General features: G+C 34.5%; 1 protein-coding gene across 2 annotated transcripts in view; it reads left to right on the forward strand.

Moving 5' to 3' along the window:
- Positions 1 to 24,552, forward strand: part of EYS (EGF-like photoreceptor maintenance factor) — a 1,786,799-nt gene that overhangs the window by 893,242 nt on the left and 869,005 nt on the right. For both annotated transcript variants that reach the window (XM_078001263.1, XM_078001264.1), the window contains exon 21: positions 2,691 to 2,806. In XM_078001263.1, coding sequence (XP_077857389.1) covers positions 2,691 to 2,806 — 116 coding nt within the window. The remainder of the gene's footprint in view (positions 1 to 2,690; positions 2,807 to 24,552) is intronic.

A 24,552-nucleotide genomic window follows, 5' to 3' on the forward strand; every position in this document is an offset into this window, starting at 1 on the left:
TTCTCGTCTTCCTGATTCTGACTGAGGGGACATCTCCCAGAAAATCATATCTGTGGTTTTCTTGGTGTTACTCCTACAGCTTTCCTTCCTTCTGATAATTTTGTAAGCATCTAATTCCATTCTTCAGATCCTTTTTGCTTAAATAACTAGAGTGATTTCTGTTTCTTGTAATGAATGTTAACTAACTTATTTTCTATCCTTGTTTGTTGTCTTTGATCAAGACAGCCTTAACGTTTTTCTCAGTTTGACTAGGCTTTAGACAGACTTCTTCCTATTAGTCCTGATCTCCCTTTTTGTAGAGCATTTACTTTAGAAAACTTGTAAATATTTCTCTGTCCCTTTGAGATGTAAATCTTCTCCCAGGCTGTTTCCCAAGGACCTGGGAGTCATTCCTTCAAAATGTAATCCTGTACTCCGGAGGATAAGGTGAGAGGATTGCTTGAACCCAGGAGGTTGAGGCTGCAGTGACTTGTGATCACACCGCTGCACTCTAACCTGGGCACTAGGGCGAGACCCTGTCTCAAAAACAAAACAAAACAAAACAGCAAAAACAACAACAATGAAAGACAAATCAAAACAAAATGCAACCCTGGAAGGAGACAAATAGTGCCCCTATTTCCCAGTCTCTTCGGGAGAGTAGAAGCCTAATTTTAGTAAGAGACAGTTAGCAAGTACAGGTGACCTATTGAAATTGACCAAATTCCCACCCACCCAAACATCCCCCCAGTACTTTTCCGTTAGCTCACCCGGCCTTTAAAAATGTTCCTGTCCCATTTATTTCAGTGGGGTTGAGTACAAGCTCTCTATTCTATTGTAAAAATCTCTGTCTCCTATTGCAGTACTCTTGAATGAAGTCTTCCTTGTCTGTATAACTTGTCCAGTGCAATTTTTCTTTTATACTTTCCATCTTATGGTGTAAAGCTTTGTCATGTTTTTCACAGGATAAGCAGCAAAGGAAAACTGTGTCATTTTAATTGCTTAAAATATATTTAGAAATATTCAATCAGAAGAGGATACAATATATAAAAAATATAAAATACACTGTAATAAATGTGTATAACTACATGTGTTCTGAGAAATAGAATATTAGCAATAATTCTTGCCACCTCTATATCCCTCCAGGAATATCCCACTCCCTGAAGTAACTGTTCTGAATTTTATATTCAACATTCCTTTAGTATTCCTTAGAGTTTTATTATATATGTATGCATCTCTAAGCAATGTTATTAAGTTTCATATGCATTTGAATTTTATAAGAGCAGTTATCAGGGCGTATTTTTATGCAATATGTTTTTATGCTCAATAATATGTTTGTGAGACTCAACTATGTGAATGACTAGCCATACTGGCTTTTTATAAACCCTGCAAAGATGTTTTTTTCCATATCACCTTTTATAGCCTCCTTAGTAGAGATCCCTGTAGAATCAGCTCAGCACATGAAAGAGCATTGCAAAGTGGAAAGAGTCTTGGATGAGGATTTGATAAATTTAGTCTCTTGGCAGCTATTTTTAAGTTTGATGTGGACATTGCCATGTCTTTTAGACTCAGGCCTTATTTTTTTCTTATAATACAGTGTTTCAATAAATTATTTCTAAGTACCTCAAAATATGTATTTAATTGTTTTGTTGTAATTTATCAGGGAAGAACAATCAGAATATCTTCCAAAGTATAAACAATAATTAAATTTTACATTTCCCAACAGCCAGGGTTCAGATTAAACGCTATTGGACAATACATAGAAAAATAAAGAAAAGTCAAAAAGTTGTAATTAGAGTAAGCATAGCCAGTGAGCAGTGAGAGCTGCCTGTAAAGACCTGTTGTCCCTATGTAGAAGGGTATGCTTAGGTTAACATGGTGTTGTGGCTAGCATGTTAGGCATATATACTGGCCAGTGTATATTCATTAGAGGTAATTATCTGATAGGAAAGAATCAATGGTTTCAAAAAATGTTCCTAATATGTACCCAGTAAATCATAGCTGAGATATTAGCTTATGGAGTACTTAGCAATGTTGGTTGATAGGTTGATGATGGAAATAATGAAATGTTTGACTAGCAAAAGCCGAACAAAATACATACAATCAAACTATGTTTTGGTATGGAAAATTTTAGATTGTCATGTTTAATGAGAATTCTTATAGCCAATAGCCAAATGTACATAGACACAATACTTATATTCTATAGAACCACAGTATAACAAATACTAAGTGTAAAACACTAACTGTAATACTACAAGTATTACGAAAACATCATATATCTAGATGTCTATAGTAGTTGCTTTCCTCTGAATTTAAGATTCATATTAAGGGAATTATGAAGTATCTTTATTCTATTGCTTTCCATGTATTTATTCCGAAGTAAAATAAGTAAAGACATTTGAATATGTAATGCTGAATGGCACCACGGAAAAGCGCTGAGACATATCATACATGTACTCACTTTCATTTATACTTAACTGTGTGATTTTAGAGCAAATTATTTATTTTTTCTGAGTTTAATTTTCTCATGAACTAAATATAGATAGAATAATAGCCACCTGATAAACTGATCATGAAGATATGCTGAGGTGATCTGTACAAAATGTCTAGCATAATCATTTCAAATGATAAAAGCTAATAAATATAAGCTATTAGCAAAACTGTTTTTATTATCATTAAAAATTGCATATCTGCTTTGTAATTTTGTTGAACAGGATGGTCTGGACACCACTGCGAGAAGGAACTTGAGTGCGTTCCCAACTCATGTGTTCATCAACTGTGCATGGAAAATGAACCTGGCTCGACATGTTTATGCACACCTGGATTTATGGTAAAGATTATTGGTGGTTGTGGTTGTAATAATTTTTTATTCTCTTTGATATGCAGTAAACAATAGAAAATTACATGGTGAAAAATAAGGTTGGAGTAGTTAATCTTCAGTGCATCTCTCCTTCTCTGTCTGTACATGCTACGCTTTTCTCAGCAATCCTCGTTCCCTTCTTGTCCATGCATCACTTGCACCCTCAGTCCTTTCTTTCAGGAGAAAAATATTCTGATAAATTGATCCACACAAAGGTGCAAGTGACTTAATATATTGGCCTTTAATGTCTTAATGCATTTGGAAAGAGGATGCCAGTGGAGGAATTACTTAATACTGTCAGGGTCTTGGCAGAACTTTTATTTTGCCCAAGGACATAGTACTACTTCCAGGGTTGGGCTCAGCATATTGTATGTCCGAGGAGGACAAATCTGCTTCCTCAGCAAGTTTGAACTGGCCTGAACTCCATTAGCCCTAGAAATGACTTTCCTTGGTAAAAATGTCTCTATTAAAAAATAGCTTTTGACCACAGTCTTTTATTAAAACTGACCGCAGCCCATGAATATAGTGAAAAAAAACAACGATTGGTAAGACTGTGTTATCAGAATTTTTAAATGTGTATTTATAAATATCATTATTAGACCAGCCTTCACTGAGATTAAGGCTAAATAATTAGAGAATATAGTCAGGTGACCCAGTTCAAGAATAAAGAATCATACTTCAAGCATCTGGCCAGTGTATATAAAAGATGAACAAGTGTGAAGGGAAGTATGAATGGAGCTAGAAACTCCTTCTCAGAAGTGAAAGATCAGAAAGGAAAAACTAGAACCAAGAGTCTCTAGACGAGGTTAAGGAATTACACAGAAAAAAATAACCAATAACTGTCACCAAACACAAGAATTTGAAAAATCAATTGTGGAAGGACTTGGGCTTAATCCAGCACTGTTCCCTCTTAAAAGATGTACCCAGGGCTCATAAGTTTTTTAGGGATATGAATGAGCTCAAACAGAAATCTTCTTTTCTCTGAGAATTTTCTAATTTTGTATTTGCCCTAGGAAAAAGATTTTCTCTCACTGTTCTCAAAGCAATAGATCTTTGGAGAAAAATTTCAGATGCTCTGATACTTAAATTGGAAGTTAGTTGGTACCAAGAAGTTATTTTTCTGACACCTCGGATTATACCAATAATGCCTTTCTCAAAAAGTCAGTATAAAGAGCAAAATACTGAGATGTGTCTTTTATTTAGCTATATCTTCCACCAGTACAGCCTGGTGGAAGATACGTAAAAATCTAAATAACTTAGAAAATCAATGCTTATTTTATATATGATATGTTTTCATAAACACAAATAACGTACTACCAAATATCTCCAAAATTTCCTGAAATAATCTCCTGGTGTATGTTCTTTCACAGGTGAAATATGAATCTATTAATATTTGAGCTTTTTCTTTAAGAAAAAAATCAAAGCTGAAGTATAAATACATTAGCATATGTTAGAAATATAAATATCTTGATAAAATATAGTTTTATAAGATCACGTGTCTACTAAATAGGAGAAAATGTTATAGACATAATACATTTACATTTTAGTAAGGCATTTACTAAATTAATTTCAAATGGATAGTTTTGCAACCATTCTCTAAGTACTTGAAAGCTGAAACAAAATTTAAAAATTTGTCATAGCAAGAGATAATATTTGTGTGAAATGCTACAATGAGATAAGGGAGATTCAACTTTTGCTAATGCATTAGTTACACTTTAAAATGAGTAGCTAAAGATAGGGGAAATTTAGTTTATTGAAACAGAATTTTAACACTGAAATGTTATTCATGCCAATGCTATAGCAGTATATATTTACTCTAAATTAGATATTCCTAGGAAATATACTTTTGAAAATCACATGCAAGTTATTACTTGGAATAGAAAATAAAATAATCTGCTGAAGTATCAGAAAATCAAATATTCAAAATGTTTGATAAAATATTTGTAGCAAGTTACATTTGTAAATATTGAAATAGAATATTGAAATGGATACAGGTATGGAAAATGCATGAAAACATTAGAAAATTGCTTTTTAGGTTTATTTTTCCCTGCCCCACTAATCTTGAGTGCAAATGGGGTAGTAAAAGAATAAAAATCACAATCACGGGGAAATGTGAAACTTCATGGGTACTTCACTCACAGGAAGATATCAAACTTGAGAGAGTCTTAAGAATAAAGCAGTTATAAGAATTAAACAAAGGATAAATTGATTTGCATTAATACTAAAAATAAAGTGTGTATGTAGAGTGTAGGTGAACATGAAAGCAGGTCCATAGTGGAGAGCTGACAATGTACAAGGAGTAAATCATAGCATTCTAGCACTAGAGTAGATGGGAAGAGACTAAACATTGCATCAGTTATCACATTCTGGTGGAACATTTGCTCACTTCTCTGTCAACTCTGAAACACTGTAAACTCCTCAAGGACAAAGATAATGCTAGACATTGCAGTATTCCTAAGAGTACAGAGCACAGTACAGGCGGTCACTAATTTATAATTATTCAACTTTATGATTGTACGAGAGTGACATACATTCAGTAGAAACGGTATTTTGAACATCCCTACAACCATTCTGCTTTTTACTTTTAGCATGACATTCAGTAAGTTACATGATCTATTCAACACTGTAATATAAAATAGGCATGGGGTGGAATGATTATGCCCAAGCTGTTGGCTAATGTAAGTGTTCTGAGCACCTTAAAATAGGCTAGGCCAAACTATGAAGTTCAGTATATTAGGTGTATTAAATGCATTTTCTACTTACAATATTTTCAACTTATGATGGGTTTATTGTAATATAACTCCATCTTAAGTCAAGGAGCATCTGTACACGTGTTTTGATTTTGGTCATCATTGTTAAAGTTGTTTTATTAGAGTTCGTAGCATATTAGTCACAGTTGTTTTAAATTCCCAGTTTGATAATTACAGTTTCCCCACCATATCTGAGTCTGACTTCAGTGCTTACTCTGTCTCTTCTAACTACTTTTTGGTTTTTAGAATGTCTTGTAATTTTATATTTAAAGACATGATACGTTGGGTAAAAGGAACTCAGTAAATAGGTCTATAGCTTAACATTTTATATTTATCTGGCTAGGAGTCAGGCTGTGTTTGCTTTGTTATAGCCATAGGTGTCAGAGGTTAAAATTTCCTCTTATATTTTTATTTTTATCTTGCCTGTTGTATTTTGGTTTCATTAGAAAATTCTTTTTAAAGAAATGTGAGGTGTGGAGTTCTTTCAGTTGTAATCTCCTGTTGTTATAAAAGATCCCTGTTGATGTGGCAGTCAGGTATGGGGAGAGGGTAAGCCTTTAATAGTCCTATGATTAGGCTTCAGTCTTGGTGATCCAGTGCCTCTGGCTGTGACCTTCAAATGTGCCCCATTCCCTTAGGTGAGACAGAAAAGCTACAGAGGGCTGGAGTTGGGTATGTCCCTTCCCACAGGTCAATTAGGCTCTGGTAAAATAGTTTCACTTGAGGACAAGCCTTGTTAAGAGGAACAGAATGCTCTGGGAGTCTTCAAAATGGCTATCCTCTCCTCTCCACACTGGAAGCATGAGGAGATTTTTCTCCAAACCTCGCTGTGAGAACCTTGTAGTATTTTTGAACGTAAAGTTCATTACAGTGTGGGATATTCCCTAAGAGTGGGGTCCCTTGTAGTTTCTAACTAACTCTCAAGCTCGTACACACTGAGTCTCCAGCATTTCATCAATTACAGTTTGTTTTTCTACCCTGGTTTTGGCTCCAGCAGAGGTTTCTGCCTCTGAATTTCTGCTCTGGTAAGCTATGATTCTTTGTACCTGCCTGACTCTCTCTCCGATGTTTGGGGGCAGACGTTTTCCTTTAATGGGAAATGACTTCAATTTTCTTAAAAATCTGAGGAGAGTTGATTTTTAGTTTGTTCAGTTTTTCTCTTATTGTGTAGATGGGAATGACGCCATCCAAATTACGCACCAGACCAAAACCCACAATTTTGTGATTGTTTGAGAACGAAAGAACCTATGAATATATTTATTAAGAAAACATGAATGGATTTTCTTTCATTCGTGTAATTCAATGTGTCTTTTAAAAAATGGATTTTATTGTTCTAATTAGGCTTCTCAGGTATCTCAACTTGAATGGTGATCCTGTTTTTCAGAGTCACTGGAAGTCTTTATGGGATTGTTCAAAAGTAATTAATCTGACTCACAATCACATTCTCCATTAACATGTAAAATATGAAAAATTAAAAATTTTCTTGATGTGTACTCTAATTACACCCACTGATATGGTAACACATGCAACCTGTAAAGAACATTCAAGTAATTCAAATAATTGAAATATGCTTGTATTGAATTTTAATTGAACTTGAAACAGCAAAGCACAATTCAAACCAATAAGCCTTTTCCCTAACAATTTGTAGCAATTCTCTTCACATTCAATCCTTTTATGTTCACCTAAACTTCCCTCTAACATCTTTCTTCTTCTCAGAGATCTTCTGAAAAATGGCAAATTTTTTCCTGGTTACTTTTATTTAAGTTACTTTAAAAGTTTCACTAATTAGGTCATCATATAAAAATGTTAATTCAGCTACATATTTACAGGATTAGAAAGGATTAATATTACTACAATTATTTTTGTTTAATTATGAAGAGTGATGTGGGAGGTAAATAGTCCCTGCTGGATAGGGAGATGGGAACCGGTTTGTTTTTTTTTTTCTTTACTTCTGAGAATTAATTTTTTGAAAATAACATTAAAGGTCTGAACTCTCAGGTTTTTCTTAATGTTTCGAGCTATGACAATCTCTGACAAGCCGATAATTAGTGCAGATTATTCCTTTTAGCAGATCCAATTACAAAAGTGAATCCAAACAAGATTAAAGTACTTACATCATTTTGAAATTCAAATGTTCTGTAAAAGAATTTAAATGACAGAATGCAATTTTTGAATGTCCTATACTTGCTGAAAAATTCAAGGAAAATGATCATTCTCTTTTTCATTTGATCAGAACTGCTCATTTCTTCCTCGGTAAATGAAATTCTGCCAAACAAGATTGATCTCCATGCATTAACCAATGAGTGCCTATTGGTCAGGCTTATTGTGTTTTGTAAATGATAGAGTCGATGAAAGTGTTAATTACAGTTCTTAAATTAAAACACAGATATTTATATAGTGTGGAAGCTGTATTTGTATTAAAATGAAGAAAAAATGGAGAAACTATTTTCTGAGAAAAAAGGTTCTGAGTTCTATAGAAGGACAACTTATTTGTGGTATTCAGTTTTTAAATGTCATCTTCAAATAAACCTAACACAGAAGACACCAGTATAGTAAGACAGACAAACATTTTGATGCATGTCTATGGTTCTGGTCTTTATTTTCTCATGAGATAAACTCATCAATTTTATCAACAAATATTTACCAAGTGTTTTCTGTGTTTGAGATGACTTGTTCTATTAAAAATAATTATCTCTTAATAGGAAATAAAGCAAAGATGCAATTTTAGAAAAACTCATAATTCTTTTTTAAATAGATATTTTTGTGGTTTTGACATTTATCCTTATTTTAATTCAAGTAATTTGTATTTTAGATCAGTCAAAACACATCCTTTGGATACCCACTGAAATAATGTATTTGGAAAACTTATAAAGAAATACATATACACTAGTCTTACATTCAAATTAAGGAAAAGAGGACAGGCTCACATCTTCTTGCAATGCACTAAAAAAACATCAATAATGCTTTTATTCAGGTGAAATTTGATACTTTGCTCTAATGTATGTTGAGCACAATTGTTTGCAGATCCTTAAAATGATATAAAAATCAATTAGTATCAGTTTGTTATCCAAAGAGAACATTCAGCTGTATGGCAGAGACAAATAATGTGTGGGATAATAAGGAAGTCAGCATTGGGTGCAAAATGCAGGAAACCGTATGATGAGGGAAATAAAAACATTAGCTAGGACACTTATTTGGTAGTAATATTAAAAAATAATAAAGCAATTGGCGAACCCTGAGTAAAGTAGTCATTAGAAGAGATTTCTCAATGGACAAAAGATAATGACTTCCTCCTAAGGATTAGAAAGGTACCTCTAAAAGCACTGAAACTCAATCTGCACCGCGTAGTGGAAGTCCACCCCGAGGGTTTGCTCAGTACTGCTAATGAGAATGCTAACTATAAAATAGCCATGAGAAATAAGGCTCCATCTGCTTCTCAGGACAAGTTTTACCACAAACAACAACAACAAAAAATACACACAAAAAATATATTTTCCTCTCCCCAAATCAATTAGGCTCTGGTAAAAGAGAGCCAAGATCCTTGCTTTTATGAAATCTATCAACTAAAAGCAGAGGATGGCAGTGGGGAAGACACCAAATTATTGTGTTTATTTATTTGTTAATTTGTTTATGGGCAGCAATGAGTGCTATGGGGAAGAAAAAGGTGGAGGGATGTGTATTCTGAGCATTTCTAAGCAACACAGTGACAGTATTTTATAATGCAAGGTATGTGAGGATTTTGGAGGAAAAAAATGGTGCAAACGAATAAAAACATAAATATTAATGAAAAGAGGAAGCTTTCTGTATTAAATAAGTATAATGTATAATGAAAAAATGTAATTTAATATTTTCAGAAGTAGAATATTTAAAATAACAAGTTGCCTTACATTTTATATAATAGACATGGCACAGCTATGATGTACAATCTAAATGCCTTATAACATGCTGGGAGCAGTGGCTCATGCCTGTAACTGCAGCACTTTGGGGAGCCAAGGAGGGTGAATCACTTGAGGTCAGGAGTTTGAGATCAGCCTGGCCAACATGATGAAACCCCGTATCTACTAAAAATGTAAAAACTATCCGGGCGTGGTAGTGGCCATCTGTAATACCAGCTACTGGGGTGGCCAATGCACAAGAATTACTTGAACCGGGGATTTGGAGCTGGCAGTGAGCCGAGATCTTGCCACTGTGCTCTAGCCTGGGCGACAGAGTGAGATTCCAAAAAAAAAAAAAAAAAAAAATTCTTACAACAGTAGTTTTTATTGGTAAATTGAGTATAGTAAAATAATGACCAGCTCATAGACCTATTTAGATATTAAAGATAATGAATGCCCACCTTTCATCTTTATGCATCAGATTTTTGCTTCAATGTGACTGGTGGAAGAATGTATTTGGTAGAAACCTAGAATATATTTAGTGTCATATATTGACTCAAAAAAGTAATGGCTTAACATTTTAGGTTTCAATGAGATGGAAAATTCTCTGAGCTTCAGTTTCTTCACTTATAGCATGAACGTGTGGATGAATTAAAAGCTTGGCCATATGGAAGATAACATTGTTAACTCATTGGAGAGTTGGGCACAGAATTTTAAATGCCCATACTTACAGACTGGTAGATCAGTGTTCTTTCCTCCATGCCATATATCTTATGGATTTATTTTTAAGATAGATAACTAAATGTAATATCCACTTATTTTTAAGGTTATTATATGTCAGGGCTGAATAATGTTCCATTGTCCAGATGTACCTTGGATTATCCATTCAACTACTGAAGTTTTTATTGATTGTTTCCAGGTTTCGGCAATCATCAATAAGGCTGTTATAAATATTCTTGTGGAGGTTTTTGTGTGAACATGTTGTCAATTCATTTGCTATACATCGAGGCACACACTCGCTGGATTATATAGTAATAGTGTGTTTATTAGAAACTGCCTGTTTTCTGAAATATCTGTACCATTTTGCATTCACACAAGAAATTAGGCAGCATTTTATCATTTGTATAGCAATTACTAAAATTGTAATTCAACAATTATTTTTGTGGCTATATATTTACTGTTTGACCAGCTACTCTCACCTCCCTTCCTCTCCTTCTCTATTCCCTTCTCCCTCTCTGGTCTGCTTTTCTCCTCTTCAGTAAGTTCCATAAAAACAGGAACTGTGCACATATTACCTACTTCTGTTCTCTAGGCAGATACAAGATAGTAGATTCTAAATAAAATTTTGTTGATTATTATACATGAACAAAAACATGAATGGATTACAATTATTGTGGTGTTAATCACAACTAAGCACAAGAATTTTGTGGAACAGTCTGTTGAATGAAATATCGCACACTGTTTATAATGCATTGTTTTCTACAATAATATTTAGAGTGATTTAAAATATCACTTGAGCCATAAGCTTCTGTTAAAATGTTATTATTTATGAAGGAAGCCTAACTATTTGCCAGACTAAATGTCTTGGATACTTTACCTTATTGAATGATTAAAAAAATTTGGAATGTAAGAATCATTATTTATCCCTATTGTGATGATAAGGAAACAGATTCACAGATGTTGGTCGCTTATTCATAGGTAGCAAATGTTAGAATGTAGTTCGTCCAGTGAATCCAAACCCTGTATCCATGAGCACTATGTCAGAAAATTTTCACTCTGCAGCCAAATACAGTTCTAGATCTTCTCACTCTGAGCCATACTCAGATTTCTTTTGGTGAGCACAGACTACATTAACTTATATAAAGATTAGCTTATACATTCTGTTATGGCCTGAGTGTTTGTATCTCCCTCACCCAAATTCAAATGTTGAAGTCCTAACCCCTAAGACTGTGGTATTAGAATGTAGGGCTTTGGGGAGGTGATTGAGTCATGAGGTTTGAGTACTCATGATTAGGATGAGTGCTCTTATAAAAAGGCTGCGGATAACTAGATAGTCCCTTCCAGCCTATGAGGACATAGCTAGAAGGCACCATCTGTGAGAAAGCCCAGACACTGAACATCCCTCAAGTTGTACTTCCCAGCCTCCTGATCTATGAGAAATAAATTTCTGTTATTTATAAGTGAAACAGTTTATGATATTTTTTGTTACAGCAGCCTAAACAGACTAAGACATGGTTCCTTCAAATTCTTTTTTTTTTTTTTTTTTTAACCAAAACTTCTTTTCTTCAAATGGTTCTTACATGATAACAAGTGGAACTGTGCATTTTACACTTGCTAGATTATTCGATAAATAATTAAATTCTGGCAAGGCAGCGGGAGAAAATATAACTTGCATCTATTGCATTTTTTATGATAAAAACCAGTCTCTGTTTCTCTGCTTTTTCTGGCATTGCCACTGAGAAACGACAGGGTTTTACACTTCTCTTTTGACTTAGAAGTCTTTTTTTTATTCATACAGAAACCACCTGCTTTATGCTTTTTCCCCCTTAATTAAAAATAAATAAAACTAAGAAAAGAGTCAATGTGTAGGAAGGAAGACCTGTTGGTTGTTGCTCTCCATGCAGCTCAGGGATACAGACGTCCAGCACAGCATATCTTGCTTGCTGTTTTTGATGTATTTTGGATGTTAGATGGCGTCCTTGTATGATAGTGTTTGATTTGGTTTTGCCTTATTTTCTGTAACTGTTTTCATGTCATTTGCACTTGAATTCCCAAGTAAGGAAAGGGCTGTGTGCACATTCCCAGAGTTTGAAGATTAGTTTCAAAGACATTCTAACTATAAGGCTGACTCACTTTAATCTGAAAGGAGAAAGAAAAAAGTGTATTGCCACAGTATGTTGTAGAAAATGAGAGAGGCTTGAAAGTGTTCAGAAGACATTGTTCTTAATGTTCTCAAATGAAGATGCCAACTTTATGTTTCTAATGATAAATCAGTTAAAGAAAAGTATAAAATGATCAGTGTATTCTTTGGTGTGTCACATGCACACAACTGTGGCTGTTTGGGTTGGTATAGAATACTACTCCATGGGAGAAATGGATAAACAAATTATAGAATATATTAACAAATATGTGTTGATAGAGGTATAAACACAAGATGCTATGGATGGCAAAATAAAGGTATGTAGCCCAAATCTGCTCAGATTGGCTCAAGTAATAGCCCCTATAGGAGGTCAAGTGTAGCAAGTCTGCTTGAATATAAAGAGACATTGTTCTAGGGAGAACAGGTAGGAAAGCTTGCAAGTTACTTTCAAGGAGTGTGAATGGAAAGATTTGAGGTAATGTTATTTTTTAAATATCCTTTATGACACATATTTTAGCACTTAATATCTATATATTATTGAACTTAGATTCTAACAACTATTTAAGATATTTATCCTAAGAAGCTCAAATTCATAAGAGATACAACATGCAAGAAAACAATTATAACACAGAAAAGAAATGGATAAGCAGCCTAAAATGTAAACACGTAACATTATAGTGATTCAGAGAATGAAGACATTATTTCCAATGGAGAAATATAAAATGTTTCATGAAATAAATGTATTTTCTCATGAGCAGTCAGTTGAACATTCTGTGACTAAGGAAAGCTTCCCTAAATGGTATAGATATTTGGTGGTAAAAAAAAAAAGAAAGTTTTAAATTTCTACTTGCCAGTTCTCAAAAATGAGTTTGGGAATATTGGGATCCTCACATTGATGACCCACTAATTTACCTACAGTGTCTGCTAATTCCATGCATTCTTACTAAAATAGTAGGAAAGATCAAACAATTTGAGTTCTGAAATGTTTCATGGCTCTTTTACTTGTACACACTCAGGGTTCTGTATCAGATATCAGCTTCTAGGACTGCTAAGTCATAAACAGTGGTCTCAGGGAAGTCTTTAAGGTATTTGATTTCAAGTAGGTGAGAATTTAGAAACAAAAATTCAGAGGATGCTATTGACAGTAGGACCACAGAGTTTTAGTTATGTTATATATAACTATATATATTAGTCACACTGATAATTTGCACCTGTAGTAATTATGAGTTATTAAATTGTTCTGATATGATGACTGACACAGAGTAATTTCTTCATTTTGTTATTTGGAGTTAAATACAAAGTACTTAAATTTAAATTAAAAACAATGGTATTTCCAACATGAACTTGGCCATAGTCAAGCATATAACTTTAATGTTCAAACTTTTTTTGTTTTTAAAACTCAATATCTACAAACATAGTTAGTGTAAAGAAGGCCATTGACAACTATTTGATTAGGATCATGGATATCAAAAATAATTGACATGTAATTAAACTTAATCATTGTGAAAAGTAGAGAAAATCCCATATATTTAAGATTTGGGAGTAACCTAAATACATTTCTCACCATGTTTTCAGTAAGAAAAATCAATATTCAATAAGAAATAGCCAGTGATATTGTGTGCTAGGTTAAATTGTTTTACTTTTTTCTAAGAAGAGTGGTAAGCCGGTGATGACTTTTTGAACTGAGGAATGACCTGGTAAGACTTTTATTTTGAAATATAACTCTAGCATATATTTGGTACATAGTAAATGTGCATCTGAGACCTTGCCTCTAAAACAATGCATCTTGACCTCTTGCCTCATCAGCTTTCTGCAGTAATATTTGTTGCCTGAGCATCTGTCTCTAGTATTAACCTTGACTTCTCTCCCGAGCTATGCTTTGCATTTCCCTTCTTATTGCATCTTCTTTTGGATAGACGAGAAACAAAAGTGAGATTCAGTGCATTCCTTAAGATCATTATTCCTCCATTCTTTAGTCCGCTAGAAGATCTCCCTGCAGATAAAAATTACACGGCAAATCAATGAACTTGTGTTTTCAGAAGCATTGCCATTGAAGCAAATCCCCTAAAGTTCTGGTAGCCAAATGCAATAAGGAAAAATAAAATTGTCCTTAAAGACTTCACTACCAATTATCACACACCAGGGAAGAAGTGACTATTTCACATTTATATTGTTGTCACCCCATAAAACTTAGATGGAGCTTGTGTGCTTCTATTTTGTGAAAATTTCACATAGTCTTGATGTTCTTCAGACTTCATACAAATTTATAAAATTATGGACCCATAGCTTTTATTTATGGTCTGTGATTTTATTCTCTTTAACCTTGAGAAAGATGAAAATAACTGATTTGAATTAATTGACTGACATACTTGAAAATGTTTTGAAAAGTTTGGGCCGTACATTGTTATGTTACCAGACAGAAAACATCATTATCATCCTCCCCCAGGAAAGACATTTTAAACTTTCATGGCAGGGTATTGTGGATAACCTAGGAAAATAAATAAAACAATGTTACACTGCAGTGTCCCAGGCAATGACTCTCAGGAGCCATTCTAGACGAATTATTCTAAACTGAGAGAAAGAGACAGAGATACAGAGAGAAGCACATAAATTTGATGTAACATGTTCCACCTAAAAATTTTAAAAAAGGAAATAATGCAGATGAGGGGAATGAGAACTCCTGTTGTGTGTTGTCAAGTTATCATAAAGGAAGAAAAGAATACCAGCACTATATGTATTCTTGAGAGCTTGATCCCCTTTTTGGTAGATGCTTGAGGCAGAGAAAACACACACACACACACACACACAAAACAAACAAACAAAAAAAAAACATCCATTTACTACTCTACACAGCCTAAGCAGAGCGATAATTCATGTGGTCTGTAGTACTATATATATAATCCATTAAGATAGACTCTGTAGAGAGGACATGCATAGATCACCCTTTCTTCTTCAGATCTGACCACTGACTCACCTCCACGGAACCAGTTTGAATGATGAGCATCTACTTCTGGAAACCCTATCACATATAGAAAACTACATGAAGGGGCTTTCCTTTTTGGAATCTTAGATAATGTGTTTTTTAGATCACAGGGTTTATATGAGGCTGTATAAGATTTTGATAAACAGTCTACATGGTTTGGAAATCTGAGAGAGACTTCACCAGACTCCTCTAAAATTCTGAATGATTTCCCATCTAATGGTTTTTTTCAAGAAGGGTGAAGTTCTGTGTGCTGTTGGGAGGCAATAGAGGTTTTCCAGTATTTAAAAATCTCCTGATCTCTAATCTCGCTCTTTCCACTTCAACTCATTGTGTATCAGTCTCAGTGAAACAAAATCTCTGTGGGGTTATGCTTTTGAAATGAGGAAGAAAAAGGAAGAGGAGCAGGAGTAGGATAAGAAAGAAGAGAAGGAGGATGGAGTAGAAGTTGGAGGAAGAGGAGGAAACAGAAGAAAAGCTAAATGGGACTAATTATTTTGTCCTGTGACTATTATTTTCCTATATATCTTTCCTGGTTTAAAATAGTTATCTCAAAAAGGGCCAGAGCTACCAGGTAGAGCAGTGTTTGAACCTAGAGGCACTACCTTGTGGAAGATTAGCATCTGTGATATTACATATGCTAATGTCCTAGCCTGGTATAACTCATCAGGAAGTCCCCTCAATACAAGAGGCAATTGAACCTATTCTTCTACCAGCTTACATTTTTCCTCTAGTGACTTGCTAAGCAACCAGAAAAACTCACCCAGGGATCTGTTTTTATTAGTCCCTAAAGCCTAGGAGCTACCTGACACATGTTTAAGTGGGATGGTTGTAAATGGCTTTGAGATTACTTAGTTTTCCAATTGCTAAATTTTCAAATAATTTACCATTTATTTTGAGTTCATGTTTGGCAGCATTAAACATTTCTTTTTTAAAAATTTCTTTTTTAAATTATACTTTAAGTTCTAGGGCACATGTGCACAGCGTGCAGGTTTGTTACATATGTAAACATGTGCCATGTTGGTGTGCTGCACCCATTAACTCGTCATTTACATTAGATATAGCTCTTAATGCTATCCCTCCTCCTTCCCCCTCCCCACAATAGGCCCCAGTGTGTGATGATCCCCTTCCTGTGTCCAAGTGATCTCATTGTTCAATTCTCACCTATGAGTGAGAACATGCGGTGTTTGGTTTTCTGTTCTTGTGATAGTTTCCTGAGAACGATGGTTTCCAGCTGCATCCATGTCCCTACAAAGAACACGAACTCAACCTTTTTTGTGGCTGCAAAGTATTTCATGGTGTATATGTGCCACATTTTTTTAATCCAGTCTGTCACTGATGGACATTTGGGTTGCTTCCAAGTCTTTGCTATTGTGAATAGTGCTGCAATAAACATACGTGTGCATGTGTCTTTATAGCAGCATGATTTAGAATCCTTTGGGTATATGCCCAGAAATGGGATGGCTGGGTCAAATGGTATTTCTAGTTCTAGATCCTTGAGGAATCGCTACACTGTTTTCCACAATGGTTGAACTAGTTTACAGTGGCACCAACAGTGTAAAAGTGTTCCTATTTCTCCACATCCTCTCCATTTCTTAATGAAAAATCTTGGAATAAGGTGGAAAATGTTTCTTGATGCATGTTTAAATGGGATGGTGATAAATGGCTTTGAGCTTACTTAGTTTTCCAATTGCTAAATTTTCAAATAATTTACCAATTCTTTTGAGCTCCTGTTCGGCAACATTAAGCATTTGTTAATGATAGACCTTGGGAAAGGGGGAAAATGTTTCTTAACTGTAGAGGACACAGAGAAAGAGTTTAATCGTATTAATTGCACTTCCATTTCATCTGTCATCTTTGGTTTCAAGGCAGACTATTCACATGATATGGGCCCTTATTACTCAGAGTAAGGTTGATGACTCTTGTGATTCAAGACTGGTACTTGTTGAACTGCCATATTTGGATGGTTGTTTTTCTTGTAATATAAAGGCATCTAAAGGGCTATCCTGTGTTTCAAATTTTAATTAAACAAGTTATGGGTAAAAATACTTACATTTTACTTGCTCAACTCTTTAACCTAATGTACAGAGGCAATTTTGTAAATTTAATTTTATATACATTCAACAAACACTAATTGGTTAGCAGCATACAAATAGTGTGCTGAATACAATGCAGAATGGAATGCAGATAAATTTCTACCTAGTGACATTTACAGTATACCAGGAATTACATATAAATCAAGGCAATAGAAAAATAAAATATCCATGCATCCATGGATGCGGCTGGAAACCATCATTCTCAGTAAACTATCGCAAGAACAGAAAACCAAACACCGCATGTTCTTACTCATAGGTGGGAATTGAACAATGAGATCACTTGGACACAGGAAGGGGAACATCACAACCAGGTCCTATTGTGGGGAGGGGGTAAGGGAGAGGGATAGCATTAGGAGATATACCTAATGTAAATGACAAGTTAATGGATGCAGCACACCAACATGGCACATGTATACATATGTAACAAACCTGTACATCATGCACATATACCCTAGAACTTAAAGTATAATAAAAAAAGAATAAATTATGACAAAAGAAAAAAAAGAAAAAGAAAATATAATTCAAACTGTATTTAGTAGTCAGGAGAAAAAGAAAAAGTTATTGTGATAGAAAAATAATGTAGATAGTAGAAAAGTTTTCTCTAAGGAAGGGACCTTGAAGTTATAACCCGCGGGATAAAAAGAAATAATCCAAAGCAAGAGTGAGGGTATGGATGTGTTGTCAGATGTATCAGCATAAACAAGGGTCATGGGGGAGGAAAAGATCTTGTCCTGTATGGGACAGAAAAGAATGGATAATGGAAGTTGAGCACGGTAAGTACGGTGGGGGCAAAGGCACAGAAGTGCTTGCAGAAGTAAACAGGGTCAGATTAGGTCGAGAGTCAGAAAAATAGCAATTAGTTTGAATTTTATTCAAATGCAATTGACATATATACTAACAAGTTTTTTCAAAAGGGAAATGATGTAATCTTATTCAGGTTCTTAAAATATCCCTATTCTTCCATAAAGAAAGATCTAGAAGGAGGTTAAAAGTGGGAGTGAAGAAACCAGCTAGGCTCTAACAATTATTATGTAAAAGATAATAATGGATTGATATTTGTGGCAGAGCAAAATCAGAGAAAAGGCTGGATTTGAAGTGTGTTATGAAAGAAAAATTAGCAAGACATTGTATTGAGTGGATGTGTGAGATAGAAGAGAATGAAAAATCGGGAGGACTTCAGCAATAGAGTGATGATAATAAATTTCCTGTGATGGGACAGGTGGTTGAAGAAACATGTTAGAATGGAGGGACTGACCCAGCAGTTCAATACTGTACACGTTATGTTTAAGGTACCCATGAGATATTTAAATAATGATTCTAAATTAGCAGGTGGTTATATAAGAATGCATTTCAGAGAATTGTGAAGTAGAGATATAATTTTGGGACTTATCAATATATGATATCTTTATAGTCTTTTTGAATGTATGACTATGCTTCTGGGGAGAATGGAGAAAGAAAAAAGGTGAATACAAAGCTATGATAAATTCCAACCTAGAGGCCACAAAGAAAAGGAGCCAATAGAGGAGATTGATAATGAATAGGAGAAAGAGGTAGAAGGTTACGGAGAAATCAAATTTGTTAGAAGGTGGTAGTTAAGTATATTGAATATTGTTGATGATTTGAATAAGATGAAGATCAAAAACTGTGCTTTGTATTTCACAGCACAACAGGATTTCTGGAATTTCACTAGAACAGTCCTATTGGCAAGAAGACATGAAAGCTAGATTAGAATGGTTTGAGGAAAGAATGAAAAGTTTAGATGATTTAATGAATATTCCTTTCAATACATTTATCGATGAAAGGGAAAAAGAAAAATATGTATATACTTAGATAAATACGTGTTTTCAATATGTTTCTCTTAGTTTTTTCCAATAAATGTTTACTGACCATCAAGTACATCAGTATGTGCCAGTCATCATATTAACCCCGGCCATTCAGTGGAAAATGTAACATAGCCTCCTGCCTAGGGGCACTGGTAGTATGCTGGAAAAGACATATAAATCAATTTGGCACAACAACAGGAATGTCATTAAAAACTATAAATATTACCATGAACCTACATACTGATTTTGTATGCAAAAATCTTTTTAAAAACCTAGAAACAAAAATATTTATCTAGCCCAGTAATATAGCACAAAGATATCTCAATATTACCTGTTTTTGAGAAAACATTTGATATTTGATTATTACTGGAGTTTTTTATTATTATGGGTAAATGATATCTTCAGAATATTATTCTCAGTTTCTGGTTGCCACCTACTTTGCCTTTTGTCTCCCAATCAAGTTAGATGACCACATAGAGAAATATGTCATGTATCTTTTATAGAATACTGAATCTGTTAATATCTTAATGAGGAAAACAGAAACCATTTGTAACAAATAATAGAGATAATTGGATATACAGGTGAAAAAAAGAGAGCTGACAATAACCAGAAGTTAATGAGGTAAACAGAGGTCTGCAGTGGCATGAAACCACTCCATTTCATGGCTGGAAAGACAAAGGGAAGAAGAACAAGTCATGTGAAGTATGCTGGATTATTTTCTGTATTATGTACTCCTTATTTCAGGTAGAAAATAAGAATAAACCACAACATTTTATCTTCAAATGTTACTGTAAATAGAGTGAAATATACTAATAGTCCACTGGATTACTCATCTGACAAAGGGCTAATATCCAGAAGCTATAAAGAACTCAATCAAATATACAAGAAAAAAACAACCCCATCAAAAAGTGGGCAAAGGATATGAATAGACAATTCTCAAAAGAAGACATTCATACAGCCAACAAACACATGAAAAAATGCTCATCATCTCTCACCATCAGAGAAATGCAAATCAAAACCACAATGAGATACCATCTCACACCAGTTAGAATGGCAATCATTAAAAATCAGGAAACAACAGGTGCTGGAGAGGATGTGGAGAAATAGGAACACTTTTACACTGTTGGTGGCACTGTAAACTAGTTCAGCTGTTGTGGAAAACAGTGTGGCGATTCCTCAAGGATCTAGAACTAGAAATACCATTTGACCCAGCCATCCCATTACTAGGGATATACCCAAAGGATTCCAAATCATGCTGCTATAAAGACACATGCACATGTATGTTTATTGCAGCACTATTCACAATAGCAAAGACTTGGAAGCAACCCAAATGTCCATCAGTGACAGACTGGATTAAGAAAATGTGGCACATATACACCATGGAATACTATGCAGCCATAAAAAAGGTTGAGTTCGTGTCCTTTGTAGGAACACGGATGCAGCTGGAAACCATCATTCTCAGCAAACTATCACAAGAACAGAAAACCAAACACTGCATGTTCTCACTCATAGGTGGGAACTGAACAATGAGATCACTTGGACACAGGAAGGGGATCATCACACACTGGGGCCTATTGTGGGGAGGGGGGAGGGGGAAGGATAGCATTAGGAGATATACCTAATGTAAATGACGAGTTAATAGGTGCAGCACACCAACATAGCACATGTATACATATGTAACAAACCTGCACGTTGTGCACATGTACCCTAGAACTTAAAGTATAATAATAAAAAAAAAGATTGTAAAGTCATTGAGATAATAGAAACTGTTTTGTGCAGATCTTAAAACACAGTTTGTGATGATTAAATTTAATTGACAGTGATGTTTGTTAACTAGACTGTCAGAGTAGAAGATTGTTTTAGTTTTATTACCTAAAATAATCGACTTTAGCATAGAACTGTTGATAACAAATCTTGATGATGCTTCATGTATCAAAAATGTAGTATAGTGGTTTGAAGTGTGGGTTCTGGAGTCTCACTTCTTGGGTAAAAATCTTGGCTGTGCCATTTTCTAGCTCTATTATCAGAAAATTAGACAGGACTACAGGTAACACTGCTTTTCATTAAACCATACTTTTTTATTTTATTGGAACTATTTAAGAATAATTCTCGAGAGACTCATATCTTTACCTTGTTACATATCTAGTGCCAATAAGCTTCTCAAATTTAATATACTTAAACAGAAATTGTGATCTATCCTCCAATCTGTAAATGGTCTTCTTTAATTTAGTAAATTTGCTTGCCTTATTTAATTTTTATTTCTATTTTATTGATACGAATACAAATTTACAAATCATTCACTAAACTTCTTTTGTTTTCACCCCATGCATCTAGTCTATCAGCATATATATTACAGGCTCTGCCTTCCACATATATCCTGAATACAAACTTTACTCACTATATTCACCATTTCCACTCCAGGTCAGTCAAATCATTTCCCTTTCCTAGACCATTGCCTGCTTCCCAAATATACTTTAGCTTCTATTCTTCCCCCCAACCCAAACTCCATTGAGGGTCTATTATCTAAAGTAACCTTTTTATGATATCAATAAGATCAGAACTTTCTTATTTCAAATATTCCAATGGCTTCCCATAATTCTCAGAATCAATTCCAAATTCAACAACAAACAAGAAACCACATTATCTGGTTTCTAGTCACCTCTGTGACCTCACTTCTACCTACATGGCCTTCCCTTATTCTCTTTAACTGTCCATCTTGCTTTTACGTAAACATACTAAGCATTTTCCTGCCCGCAGGCCTTTGCACTGCCGTTCTTTTCACCTTCAATACTCTTTCCTAAAATACTCACGTTAATTTATATCACTGTTCAGAGAGGACTTCCCTGGCCACTGCCTCCAAAACAGTCCTTGCTGTTTTTTCTTATTATGTGTTTTGGGATATTTTGTCTTAAAATTACTTATCACTAATTGATATTAATTAATTAATTCAAATTTATTTCCTAAAATACAAAGTATATAATGGAGAAACTTTGCCTATCTTGTTGACCAATTCATTTCTAACAATTACAACAGTCACTGGCACTTAGATACTGATCAATAAACGCTTGTTGAGTGAAGACATAGAGGGCTATACAATATCCATGTGAAAACAGATGACCATATTCTCATAAAGCTCTAATTCAGAAAATCTTATTTGCATGTTCTTTCTCAAATATAGATTCATAAAGAAAAGAGTTTTTTTAAGTCATTGTGTTTCGTAGAAATTACTGTATCATGTTGGTACCTATTAGGGTTTTAATACATATCAGTGACTCATTATGCTATTTGTAATAGGCACTAAATACTTGTTTTGCAGATAAATAAATGAGGAAAAGAGAGATAGATTGGTAAAATAAATTATAGTAAGCATGAAGTTGAAAAATATGCAAGTTAAATGTTTACTGAGTTAAAGCAAAGCTAAATATTTGAAATTCCTGTATTTGCCCTGTGAAATCAAGCAATTGAGAAAAAGAAATGCCCAACCCTTTTTGAGATGTTTTCTTTTGGTTTTATTTCCTTGTTGGTATTAAATAATATTATCAGAAATATCAGGTGAGGCAAAGTTTTGTGTGTGTGTTAGGGCAATGACAGCTGCTATAAAAATAACCTCCAAAATTCACTAGATTAATATAATAGGAATATGTTTTCATTCAAATCAAGTTCAAATGAGTGTCCAATTTCAGCTACTGTCCTTCAGATAGAGATTTAGGGACCAAGGCTGTTTCCTTCTTGTGGCTTCATCATCTTTATCATGTGTCTTCATAAGTCACCAGGGTGAAGAGGTTGGAGGTTCATACATAGCAGACTTTTATGGATCGATCTAAAAGTGGCACACATAATGATCATTCACATTTCATTGATTAGAACTAAGTCACTTGGTCACAAAAAATGACTGAGACATATAATCCAAAAGTAGGAGGAAATAACTTTAGTGAACCTGTACTAAACTTTGCCACACAGTTTGGGATTTCACTAAGGAAGATATAGAAATTTCTCTAGGATAAATTGTATTGACATGCATTGGGGTGTGTGTGTGAGTGAGTGTATCTATATACATATTCAAAATTTGTATTAACATGACCAATGAATGCATTAATATAATCAATAGAGAGGAGAGAAAGGTCACATAGTTATGATCTACTTGGAGGAACATTTAATAAAATTAACCACATTGCTAGTTCTTGGAGAACATAAACAGATATTTGCTATTAACTTCAAAATTGAGAAAATAAATTTGCCTTTGGGAGTTAAACTCCAAGAACAGAACATAATAGATGTGAGCCTAGGCATGCAATATAGGAAAGAGAAAGTATGGCTTCCTTTCTGCTGAACTTAAGTTTAACTTGGAATAATGAATGTGGTAATATATCTAATGATTTAGTAGTCCACATTATTAGCATATCAGAATCGTAAAGATAAATGTTGGCAATACCAATGTTAACAGGAATAAGGATAGATAGCTTTAACCAATGAACAAATATTTCAGACCTGTTAATGAGATCATTCTTATGGTAATATCTTACGGGATTAAATGTTTGAATCACCTACTTCTACATGTTCTGATATAATGCTCATCAAGAAAACCTGTTCTTGTATAGCTATGCTGACAGAGAGAGAGAGGGTTTGATAATTCCCTAATTCTGTGATGGTAATTTTTCAAGGTAATTGATAATGGCTTCTGATTGTGATTTGGGAGAAAACTGCTGACCAGGGCCATGAAAGTATTTATTAGATATATAACAGCAATATTTTCATTGTAAGCTGGTATGTTGGCATTCTGATCTCTACCTAGTTTTATACACATTTTCTTTAGTCTGTGAAGCCTTTCCAGGGCTTGTTGCTTACCTTAGAGTAGAGAAAAGAAAAAAATCACTGGGTCTTTAAGGTGTGGAATCAGATTCCATTATTTTTCTTGCTGTTTCTTTTATCATTTCTAGATTCTTATCATTTCTAGATTCTCTTTTCATTTTTTTTTTTTTTTTTTTTTTTTGAGACAGAGTTTCGCTCTGTTGCCCAAACTGGAGTGCAGTGATGTGATCTCGGCTCACTACAAGCTCCGCCTCCCAGGTTCACCCCATTCTCCTGCCTCAGCCTCCCAAGTAGCTGAGACTACAGGCGCCCGCCACCACGCCTGGCTAATTTTTTGTATTTTTAGTAGAGACGGGATTTCACCGTGTTAGCCAGGATGGTCTCCATCTCCTAACCTCGTGATCCGCCCGCCTCGGCCTCCCAAAGTGCTGAGATTACAGGAGTGAAACACCACGCCCAGCCCCTTATCTTTTTTCTTAATTTACATGCATTCTATATCCATTAGGTTAATGGATCCTGTCGT

This window comes from Macaca mulatta, chromosome 4, assembly GCF_049350105.2.
Source record: "Macaca mulatta isolate MMU2019108-1 chromosome 4, T2T-MMU8v2.0, whole genome shotgun sequence".
Classification (NCBI taxonomy): domain Eukaryota; kingdom Metazoa; phylum Chordata; class Mammalia; order Primates; family Cercopithecidae; genus Macaca; species Macaca mulatta.